This window comes from Rhinoderma darwinii, chromosome 8 (assembly GCF_050947455.1).
Source record: "Rhinoderma darwinii isolate aRhiDar2 chromosome 8, aRhiDar2.hap1, whole genome shotgun sequence".
Lineage (NCBI taxonomy): Eukaryota > Metazoa > Chordata > Amphibia > Anura > Rhinodermatidae > Rhinoderma > Rhinoderma darwinii.
This window is the reverse complement of record NC_134694.1, coordinates 94,338,614-94,351,005: the sequence shown is the minus strand read 5'-3', so window position 1 is coordinate 94,351,005 and position 12,392 is coordinate 94,338,614. Positions and strand designations below refer to the sequence as shown.

Sequence of the window (12,392 nt, the reverse complement as noted above, 5' to 3'; positions counted from 1 at the left end):
TGGCTTTGGCTAAAAAGAGCCAAAAACGGCATAAAAAGTGTGTGTGTGTGATATCGATCCATCCTGGCCTTCGTGTTCACATAGAAGCTGCATGTTGTGTTTGTGTTACTGTTGATATCAAAAGTTATTTGGATCTTTAGTAATCGTTTTTTGCCTGGGGCTTCCTGAAAGCTTTAAACCAGACCGTCTCTGTTCCCATCAATATACCTGGTGTTGCATATATGGATGCACGATGCATCGGAACTTCGATACGGTTTCAATGCCGTGCACCCTAAAACAGTTCGATACCGTTATTTCATGTATTGCGATACTAAGCTGTGTGGCCGCACAGCTTAGTATAGTAATGTATGAGAAGGGGGCTGCGGCTGTGTAATACAGCAATTGCCCCGCTCCTGAGTCCTGACAAGTGCACGCGGTCAGCATGAGGTGAAGCGGCTGGTGCGGCACTGAAGACAGAACATGGCAGACAAACTGCAAAACACCCCCATGTTCTGTCTTCAGTGCCTGAACTGCCGCTCATTAGTCCAGCGCCAGCCGCATCACCTCATGCTGACCGCGCTCACTTATTGTCAGGAACGGGACAATGGCTGTATTACACAGCCGCAGTCCCGCTATAACGGCAGAGATCAGAGAAACCTCATCTCCGTCCACTATTCTCCTGTATGCTGCAATCATAGCTGACCGCAGCATTCAAGGGGAAAATGAGGAGGGGGAATGCCCCTTGGATCGCATCACCGGAATCCCTGTGACGTGATTGAGGGACATACCATATATGGGCAGACAGCCCAGGATCCATTGAAGGACCCCAGGGCTGTCTGACCATATTTCCTGTTAGGGCATAATTAGGTATGTCCTAACAACTGCCTGTGTAATATCAGTACACAGGCTAATGTACTGTAATATAGATATATGCCAGTACATTAAAGATTAAAAATAAAGTAATGTTAAATAAAAAAATACACATACACATTTTTTTACAATAAACATTAAAATATACACATTCGGTATTGGCGCAGCCGTAATAACCTGCACAACAATTTTTTTGTGTCTATGATGTGTATGCTGTAAAATAAAAACTTCTTTTTTTCACTTAGGCCTTATTCACACGAACGTGTGCATTATGCGCGCGCAAAAAACGCTGCGTTGCAGTTCTGTGTGTCATCAGTGTTTGCTGCGTGGCTGCGTGATTTTCACGCAGATGCCATCCTTATGGCACGCGGTTTTGAAGTTTAGAAAAAGAAATGAAGGAAGTTCTTTTATTTTTTCCTAAATATCTTTATCTACTGTTGCGCGAATCACGCGTGACACACGGAAGAGCGTCCATGTGCCGTGCGCGATTTTCACGCACCCGTTGACGTCAATAGGCGCGTGATGCGCGAAAAACGGCCAAGTATAGGACATGTCGTGAGTTTTACGCAGCACACATACGCTGCGTGAAAATCAGACTGTCTGAACGGCCCCATTGACTAACATAGGTCCGTGCGACGCGTGTGACTTTCACGCGCGTATCACTGACGTTAAAGACATTCGTGTAAATAAGGCCTTATTGTGAGGCACGAGGTGTGATCAATTTAACCTCCATGTGCCTCATATTAATAGTAATTAACCCCATCATGTACCTCACACATTAACCCAATGTTGTTCAATATGGAACATGATGGGGTTAATTACTATTCATGAAAGGCACATTCAAAATTCATCACACCTCGCGCCTCATATCAGAAAATGGAAGAACTTCTTTTTTTTTTTTAATTACTGTTGGCAAAGTATTGTTTTGGTATCGAAATCACAAAACTACACAAAGTATCGGTATCCAAGTCCAAATTCTGGTATCGTGACACCCTAATTGCATATAGTAAAACCAAAATTAAAAACCTACTTTCTCGGGCACTGTCTCCGAAAACGTACATGTGACATACTTTATTGATTCGAATCATTTTAATTTCTACAGGAAGATGCTCAGGAGGAGTTTGGCTGGAAGTTGGTACATGGGGATATATTTAGACCACCAAAGAAGGGAATGCTGCTGTCTGTCCTTCTGGGCCAAGGAACACAGATTTTAATTATGACATTTATTACATTATGTAAGTATTCTACTTCTGGAAAAGAATTGTCCAACCGTTGTGTGTTGTATAACTACCCATGGTTACTCCAGTGTATTTCTGCAAGATGCTGCTCCTCACTATCTCTCCTGCTTGTAAGGGCTTACATGGAGAAATCGATCACTAGCAGGGGACAGGCTGAAGTGGCATCACATAGCGATACAATGAGACTCTGCAGTGTTAGGGCACAGAAGTTCTCTGTTACTGATCTATCACTTGCTGCACTTATATAGGATTCCACCCCCCCCTACAAAGCCAGGGGCATCATGGGAAATGTAGGCTACATTAAACTATATCAGTGGAGAATAAGGGACCAAGATGGCAGTCATCCCATAAATGACACATTCAGTAAAATGGTTATACACAGGAGCCTCTACATTATTCTTTAATAATAGAGCAGAGGCTAGCTAAATTAAGCGATCAGGAGCCCTGTCCGCTACACTCTCCCACCCCCACTGATCCTATGACTCCAAGATTCCCCCAATCTAACCTGGTTAGGGGCTCCTAAACTCTAGGCAAGAGTTGCTTTGTTAGTTTTTGCCAAGAGTTCCACTTTTAAAATGGATGCAAGACTGGTAGCAAAGTTATATTGCATTGACCCTTTTTATATGATTAGTTCACTATAGTGGAACTGTAATAACTCTGCTCATGCATTTTCTCTCAAGTCCTAGCTTGTCTGGGATTTCTGTCACCTGCCAACAGAGGAGCGTTGATGACCTGTGCTGTTGTGTTGTGGGTCTTGTTGGGAACACCTGCAGGTTATGTGTCTGCCCGGATGTATAAAAGTAAGTGACCCTTCTATGGGACATTCTGTATTAATACGTATAGAGAAGATCTGTTGATTTCACAAACGACAATATGTTTTCTGCCTAGCTGTTCATTTACAGTTTAGATCCTTGTAAAAATTAATTAATGAGCTATTTAACTCCTTTAGGCAAACCTTACAGGCTTGAAACTTAAAAAGGTAGTGTCTCATGTATTTAATTTTAGTTTTACTAGATTTAAGTCTATAGAAGAGAAATAATATGCAAATCGGGACAAAAAAAGTGTCATACATGATGGCAAATGTAACAGCATGTGGCATTAGTATGCAGTGCAAAATATTGATGTAACGTACACCAGCCACGAGGTGGCATAAGGAAAAGTACACACACACACACACACACACACACACACACACACACTTACACTTCTAGGCCCACATCTGTACTATAGATCTGTCATTAAATGGACAGTAACTTTTTAAACAACTTATTCTAATCTAGTAGTATACCTGATATATATCAACCTTGTAATTTACTTATCCATGCAAATTCTGTGTAAGTTTTCTTCCACTAGATGTCTCCCTGTAATCTGCTGTCCACCCCCTGTGGTCAAGCCAAATATGTCCTAGTTACAGAGCAGAGGAGATGGTCTACAGGAAGTGAGGGTGTGTCTCTTCACTGCCTGCCAATAGAAGTCTGTGGAGAAGGGTGGGTGGAGCAGGAGGAGGAGCGCAGTGAGTCAGATGTGCTGTCTATGCAAGTCTATGGAGAGGGGAGCAGGAGCAGAGAGACAGACACCCCAATGCTGGATTCTCAGCTACACTGCTGAGTACTACTGTGTAATCTCCTCCATGCTGCTGTAGCTTCTATATATGTGATAGAAATCATGCTCTCCTACCTCTATGTGCTTTGTATAGAAAACATGATGGCCGTTAGACCCAGGGTCTTGAGCCTGCAGAGGGGAAAATGCTTAAAAAATAAATTTTAAGTAGTCTAATGGATTATTTTTCTATGGATAGTCACTTAAAGTATGTAGTTATATTTTTAAATGTTTTTATCTAAATAGCAGATTTAAATAATGCGTAATTTTTCTGGTAAAGATTTCAGCAGGGAAAAGGTGTAGGTTAAAGCAAGACACATCTGACCAATTTTGTTCAGGTGGAAGAAAGAATCAGGAACGTTAAAATATGCCTTGCCCAACCCTTCTTTCTCGTCAGGGTATCAACATGCAGGCACCCTGGACCTTAAATTTTTGATGAATCCACCCATGTGTCATGGCCAGCTTTAGTGTATGTGTGTGTGTATGTATATGTATGTATGTATGTATGTATATATATATATATATATATATATACACCAGTAGAAAAAACGGCAGCACTCTAATTCAATGTACAGATTCCAGTAATGAAGGGTGCCAGCTGATAGTCCCGATCCAAAGACCATACGCATATCCAAGAAGAAAATTCAGCAGCACTCCAATGATCAAGGTGAAAAAAAAGTGAAATTTATTGTGCCAACATGGCAATGCAACGTTTCCGTCCCATGCTTGAGAAAGGTCCCAAGGTGGGACGGAAACGTTGCATTGCCATGTTGGCACAATAAATTTCACTTTTTTTTCACCTTGATCATTGGAGTGCTGCTGAATTTTCTTCTTGGATATATATATATATATATACACACACACATTTTAAAAAAATATTTGTATTACATGTTTCAGCATTTGGTGGAGAGAGATGGAAATCCAATGTGTTACTGACAGCGCTTCTTTGTCCTGGGTAAGTTGTCTGTTTTTCATAGTTTTATTATAAAACCGTGAGTTAATCACAATGAAACGAACTGTAACCCTTATGCCTCATGCACCTGACTGTTGCTGTTGACCGGGCCTCAAAATTTGTATCCTAGTGTCTGTATTTAGGTCCGTAGTGCCTCCAAGTTGCGTCCGCAAGAAATCCGCATGTCCGTATTTTACGAGTGTGTTTTCATGTGTCATCTGTATTTCGCAGTCCGCCAAATATAACGAAAGGTGGAAATTGTCACTATCTTGTCCCACAGCCTTGGAAGGTCACGTGATTGATTTCCTAGGCGTTTTCTAGCAACGTATCCACCAAATGCGTACAGCATATGAATGGCAAAAACAGATCGGGATAGGACAAGTTTTATAATCTCTGGAATAGAACCACTGATTCACAAAAAACACTTGTGTGCATGGCCCCATAGAATTGAATGAGTCAGAGCTCTAGCCACAAAAAATGCGGATAGCACACTGACGAAAAACACGTCCGTGTGTGCGAGGCCTTAGTATGGTGCTTCTGTAATATCCAGTTAAAGGATAGCACTGGTTGAATGCTGTAATGGGGTGGATGGCAACAACCGCTTCACTTTCTTTTTCTTGTTTCAGGGTGATTTTTGCGGACTTCTTTGTCATGAATGTCATTTTATGGGCAGAAGGTTCTTCAGCAGCAGTTCCATTCGGGACACAGCTCGCTATGCTAGCTATGTGGTTTGGCATCTCTGTCCCACTAACGTTCCTTGGTGCATATTTTGGATTCAAAGAGCGAGTAAGTTTTACAATTAACCATTTCTATATGCCATAGGTTACTATATAACACTAGGTCTACATGGTGAATAAAAACAGACCAGAAAGCGATCAGCTCACCTCCTATGTGATGTGGCCTGAAGGGGTTGTCCAGACTGGGAGATGTTTTTTTTTTTTTTTTTATACTGATCTCCTATTCACTTGAATAGGTCATGAGCTGCAGTACTGCATCACGGCCACTATACGGTGTACGGAGCCTTCTGCTTCCAGCACTGACCCTGCATAACTTCTGGTGCCCAGATGCAGCCGGAACCGCTGATCGGTGCGGAGTCTGTGTGTCGGACCCACACCAATCATATATGGATAACCTATCCTGTGGATAGGTCATTAGTATAAAAAAACAGCTCCCAAACTGGAGAACTCCCTTATAAGTTTGCTCGGTGGTGGATACCTAATCCAAAGCCAATTCCGCAATCATAACAGAAGCTTTGTCAGCACTCCAATATCCAGTTTGTTTGATATTGAAATGCTGTCAAAGCTTTTATTATCACTGTACATGGTAACTCATTGGACATTTTTGATATACTCTTGAGCCGTAGGGTTTTTTTTTTTGTTTTTTTTCTTCTTCGTCCTATAGGGAAAATTAATATTTTGTATGTGATTTTAGGTCACCAACAGACACCAGTGCATATTTTTTTTTCAAGTATAGATACGATTGTTTTTTTTATTTTATAGATTTTTTTCTCCAAGCAGCATAAATGATTTGAAATATCTTCCTAAAATCCTTTTTTTTTTTTTTTTTCAAAAAACAAAACAAAAACTCTGGTGCTTTTTGCTTCTTTAGTACAGAGCACTGTCCCATGCCCTGTAATCTGCTGCTAGGAGGTGATCTGCATTTTTTTTTTTTTTTTTTTTTTGTGCATTTTGGATTGTATTCACTCCTGTAACTATGCAAGTGAAAGATCTTTGCAAAATTAAATAAACACCCAGAATCAAACAGTCATCTGAAGTGGAAAATGTTGCGTCCGCAGACCATTAAAATTCCACATTTTTTCTATTTTTTCTTATCCCCCTCCCCTTCTATAAAGTGTAATAAGTATGCATTGAAGAATTTTTCATTTTATAGCAAAACATCTATATATTTGTTTCACTGGCAGCTACAATTTTCTCTTTTGGCGGCAGACTTCTTGTAGTCCTTTTTTCCCAAAGAGAAAATGAGGTTATATGGAGTAGTGTAGCCTTACCAAGCCTATTAGGAAAATTCTCCTACTCGTTTATGCTGCTACAGTAAGGCCTCACTCACACAACCGTAGCCATGTGCACGGCCGTGATTTTCGGGTCGGCCGGGGGCGGAGTGTCACCCGCGAGCCACCCGCATATCGTGGGCTGTGCACATAGGAAATAATAACCGCGGCTATTAGCCTGGACCGCAGAACACGGCCGTAATAAGGCATGTCCGTTCTTTTTGCGGTCCAAGCTCCTGGGCCATGCATGGACCGTGGAAACCACGGTCGTGTGGATGGCCCCATAGGAATGAATGGGGCCGCAAATAATGGACGCGGCCATGTGCACGGCTTGCGGGTGACACGAAAATCACGGCCGTGCACATGCCTACGGTTGTGTGCATGAGGCCTTAGGCCAGCATCAAACATGCAGTTTTGGTGCAGATTTTGGGTGTTTTTTTTTTGTTTTTTTTTTATAAACAAAGCCAGAAGTGGATCCAAAAGGAAGGAAAGGTATAAAGAAGAGACTGATTCATCTCCTTTCTTAAAACTGTATCAAAACTGTGTGTGTGATCCTGACTTTTGAAAGGTTTGCTTTTTGTAGGAGTTTATTGATTTGGACACTAGATGTCATTGTTCTTTTGGCAATTTATGGGCATGTTGTCTTTCTTGTGTCCTTTATAAATACAGACGATCACACAGTTGCTGGTAAATCTTTACCTATTACTGTGAGAATATTTTTAGGCAGAATTATTACAAATAAAATAAAAGGTTGTGGATGAAGGTAAGTTGTCTAGTAACAAAGTATCGGCTTATAGTTAAAGACTTCGCTGATTTCCTACCTACCTTGTTTTTAGGCAATTGAACACCCTGTTCGCACAAATCAGATTCCTCGTCAGATTCCCACGCAGTCGTTTTTTACTAAACCATTGCCGGGTATCATCATGGGAGGCATTTTGCCATTTGGGTGTATTTTTATTCAGCTATTTTTCATTCTCAACAGCATTTGGTAAGTGTCTTGTTGTAATTATTTGTTTTCAACATTTTGTGGGGTCTTCTGGGAAATTTTATGGAGAAAAAAATGTGATGGAAAAGATATTGACTTGAAGGCACAAAATTCTTGGATATCTATTCTTTCTCCAATACCAAGCAGTATTAGGCTATGTTCACACGGAGTATTTTGGGGGAGGAATATCTGCCTCAAAATTCCGTTTGGAACTTTGAGGCAGATATTCCTCTCCCTGCACGCCGATTTTCGCGGCAATTATCGCGCCGTTTTTCGCCCGCGGCCATTGAGCGCCGCGGGCATAAAACAGCGAGATATACGCTTTCTCCTGCCTCCCATTGAAGTCAATGGGAGGTCCGAGGCGGAAGTGCCCGAAGATAGGGCATGTCGCTTCTTTTTCCCGCGAGGCAGTTTTACTGCTCGCGGGAAAAAGACACCGACGCCTCCCATTGAAATCAATGGGAGGCGTTCTCGGGCCGTTTCTGCCGAGTTTTGCGACGCGGTTTCCGCGTCCAAAAACTCGGCAAAATACCCCGTGTGAACATAGCCTTAAAGTGTTTGTCTGGTTCTTTTTTTTTTTTTCTTTTTTTTTTTTAAGCTAGCCCCCTTATTCATATGGAAAAATATATTTTTCATTTAAAAAAAATAAATAAAATGTTAACATTGCAGTTCAGATTCGTACATGCCCCAAACCCCCCTTCATGGGACACCCCTACATTGCACAGGGAGTGTCCTAACTGCAGCCGTGTCACATACTGTCACTTTGTGACACAGCCACAGCGGGGAACACACTTGCTGTGCAATGTACGAGTGTCCTGTAAGTTGTACAAGAGAGTGAGAGGCGGGAGCCCATGTAGGGAACTGAGCACTGCATGTTTTTTTTTTTTTGTTTTTTTTATTATTATTTTTTTTCTTTAAAGGCTTTATTTTCAACACTTTTGTTGTACAATATACAGTAATACCAAACAAGACATTCAGAAAGGCATCATCACAATGAATAAAAATCAATCCAAAGCAGATAAATTGCATACACAGGACATAAAAAAATATCATCAGTTAATGCCTGACTGAGACCAACTAATATTCGCTCACATTCATCCTAGTGCTCTGACTTCACTCACATTTGTCCTAGTGCTCTGCCTTCACTCACATTCATCCTAGTGCTCTGACTTCACTCACATTCGTCCTAGTGCTCTGCCTTCACTCACATTCATCCTAGTGCTCTGACTTCACTCACATTTGTCCTAGTGCTCTGCCTTCACTCACATTCATCCTAGTGCTCTGACTTCACTCACATTCGTCCTAGTGCTCTGCCTCCACTCACATTCGTCCTAGTGCTCTGCCTTCACTCACATTCGTCCTAGTGCTCTGCCTCCACTCACATTCGTCCTAGTGCTCTGACTTCGCTCACATTTGTCCTAGTGCTCTGACCTTCCCACCCCCCAAACCACTGTCCTTCAAATAAGTAACAATTAGACCGAAGTTTCTAGAGTCTCCAACCACCTTGACCAAATTTATCTGGGCATCTTCTGCTGAGATCTAAGCGCTGCATGTTTAACTGAAATATCTTGGTACTTTGGGTTAATTAACCTTTTCATCACATCTACCACACTGTTTTTTTTCCTAGTTCTTCAGGGATTCTGTAATTTGATATAAATATTGTTGAAAAGAATGGAAAGTGTGTAATGCTTTATATTCCTTAGATCTCTGTTCACATTGGTTCGGAGCCTTCGTTGCAGATTCAGTTAGATTTGATGTGGATAGTAGCGCTGCATTCTGCTTTGTCCTATCTGTCAAATCGCCAGAAACCGATGGACAGCAATGTGAACAGAGCCTTATATACCCAACCTTGGTCCCGGTCTATTGATACCAAGGACTATATATCACATCAGCATTGTCTTTACGTTGAGGGGTTCTGTCGGAGCTTTCCGATGGGGGAGCTTTTCGTTGACTGCCCTATTTATTCAGTTTAAAACAATGGAATCCTTTCACAACGGTGACAAACGGAAGCTAAGGTTTCCGTTTGCCTTTCCATTGAGGGGTTCCCCCTACGGAAAGCTCAGACGGAAACACAACGCTGTTGAGAACCCAGCCTTATATCTTTTAGAATGATAAAAGTTCATCTAGCATTTTATTTTCTGCGAGACTTAGATTTGATGTTTAATGTCCTGCAGGACTGCATAGATCCTGGGTACGTCCATGCAGTCAGCGTGCCGTAACGAACTACACTCTACAGCCGTCAATATGTAATAAACAGCCACTCATGCATATCTTTATTAATCTAGTATTTGTAATGGAGCATAGCTGTGATAATACTAGGATCATTCTGCCACGCATTCCCTGATTCATTCCTGGGCACAGCAGGATGCCCACACGTATCAGTGGAGCCATCAGATCCAGTTCTCATGCAGCCTGCTTGAATTCTAGTGAATTGTGCTGACTGGTTAAATGTAGCTTAACTCTTTCATGTAGGGGCAATTTCCTGTAATGATTTGTCACCCTAAATGTGTTTGGGTTTTTTTAATGGAAAAAAGTGGCAGCAAAGTTTCATGGCTGTCACTTGCTCTATCCCAGACGACAGTATTCAGTGTAGCTGCGTTATATGGATGTGCGATGTTCCGTCTGCTTCTCATCATGCTAGGAATATGAACATCATTATTAGTGCGATGTTAAATGTTCTTGTGTGTATTTTGTTTTGTAGGTCTCATCAAATGTACTATATGTTCGGTTTCCTGTTTCTGGTATTCATAATACTCCTGATCACTTGTTCAGAGGCTACTATCTTGCTTTGTTACTTTCATCTATGTGCAGAGGTATTTATACAATTAGAGCTCACTTATATATGGTTAAAAGGGCCTTGCCAAATCTAGCCTTCCTCTGTTATGTGCCAAGGTGCCAGACAGACTAAGGCTTCGTTCACGTCTGCGCCAGGGTCCCGTTCCGTCTGAGTTTTCTGACGACTACGCTATTGATTCCGTCAAAACGACGGAACCCTTGCACAACGGAGACAAACGGAAACAATTGGCATCGGATCCGTTACTATTTAAATCAATGGTGATGGAAACCTATGGTTTCCGTTTGTGTCCGTCACAAATGGAGCCCTGACGCAGATGTGAACAAAGCCGAACTACGCCAAGCTAAGCAAATTTTTTTATTTTTTTTTATCATATGGCAAATGAAAGCTGGGTGGGGCCTTTTTGTTTTTTTTGCTATATTTGGGCCACATTCAGACAAAGCCATGCCTACGTTCGGTGGTCAATGGCCTTGTGATTTTTCCAGTAATACTTTGGCTTTGCCAGCAAAATCCTGCGGCCGTTGGCCACCGCATATGGGCATGGTTTCCGCTGCTTGCGGCTGCTGCTAATGCACATAACCGCTCCAATATGTATATATTTTTTTTACCTAAAGGAGCCCCCCGGCGTGTTACTTCTCAGCCCTTGAAATTAATCTCTGCAATTAGTCATCCTAGGGAAACGTGAGTTGACTCCTTGGAGTGTAAGATCTTATGGGAAGTTGTAATAAACATTGTTGAATCGGACACTACTATTATTGAGACGCTACTATTCCCTTTTTAATCAGTTGGTAATTAGGATGTCAGAACTTGCAATACCTAATATATTCCAAAATCAAGCTTCACTCCAGGGTATAAATGACAGAAGGTGTGGTACTTTATCCATTCTCAAGCGAAAGTCTCTATGGTAGAGCTGAAACGTTGCATTGGGCATATGGAGAAATAAAGTACCACACTTTTTTTTCATTTATACCCTGGAGGACTGCCTGATTTTGGAATATATTTATCGGAGTCCTTTGGCTGCTTATACTCTTTTAGCGATTCCACCTTCTGTGCTCTTCACTCGCTGCTCGGGGAAGCTGAGGATGCCATTGCACATGCTCGGCGGCTGCTCTCACAAGCAACTAAGAAGCCACCGATGACTGGATAGCATGCTTAGGCTATGTTCACACGATGGATTATGTGTGGCGGGTCCCGTCGCAAAATCTGCTGCGGAAGATTCATCCCCCATTGACTTCAATGGGAGGTTTGGGCAGAATCTGTCCAAAGATTGAGCAGGATGTTTCTTTTTCCTGCTAGCTGAAAAAAAATCATCTAGAGGGGGGAAAAAAGAAGCTTCCGACTCACGTTGAAATGAATGGGAGGTGGAATTTTGTGGCGGGTTCCGCCGTGTGAACAGGGCCTTACCAGCACACCACCAGTGAAAAGCAGATAGTAGACACACTGAAAGGAGATGATTTGCAACACTAGTGAAAGCAATGCTATAAAAAGCAAAGTTGACTTACTCATCACAGCAAAAGTATTAAGTGTGCCAAAAAAATACAAGAAAGTATTCGGTTCTGAAAAGAGTTTAAGGTTCAGTTCACACTTTTGCGTAAATACTGCGTTGTTTTTTTTCCCGTAAAATCAGCAGCATAATATAGTAGCAACAAAGTGGATGAGATGGAACAAGTCTCGTCCACATGCTGCATAAATACTGAACGAAAAAAAAGTTTTTTTTTTAACCCGCAGCATGAACATTGTATATGCGTAAATGCTGCTTATTTGTTGTGGGCTTTAAAAACCTGCAACATATAGATGTTGCGTTTTTGGCAGAGGATTTGCAGTGACTCAGAAAAAAATTAAAAATCTTGTACTTACACAGAAGTCTGTGTTTCTTCCTCCAGGCTGGCGTCCTGGGATGAAGTTTCAACCCTTGTGACCGCTGCAGCCAATCCCAGGATGAAACGTCATCCCAGGAGGCCGGCCTA

General features: G+C 41.8%; 1 protein-coding gene across 1 annotated transcript in view; it reads left to right on the top strand.

Annotated features, from left to right (window-relative positions):
* Positions 1–12,392, top strand: part of LOC142659614 (transmembrane 9 superfamily member 2-like) — a 41,176-nt gene that overhangs the window by 19,848 nt on the left and 8,936 nt on the right. Inside the window, exons 10-15 of the mRNA XM_075835908.1 lie at positions 1,952–2,084; positions 2,768–2,887; positions 4,584–4,641; positions 5,265–5,424; positions 7,483–7,634; positions 10,333–10,444. Coding sequence (XP_075692023.1) covers positions 1,952–2,084; positions 2,768–2,887; positions 4,584–4,641; positions 5,265–5,424; positions 7,483–7,634; positions 10,333–10,444 — 735 coding nt within the window. The remainder of the gene's footprint in view (positions 1–1,951; positions 2,085–2,767; positions 2,888–4,583; positions 4,642–5,264; positions 5,425–7,482; positions 7,635–10,332; positions 10,445–12,392) is intronic.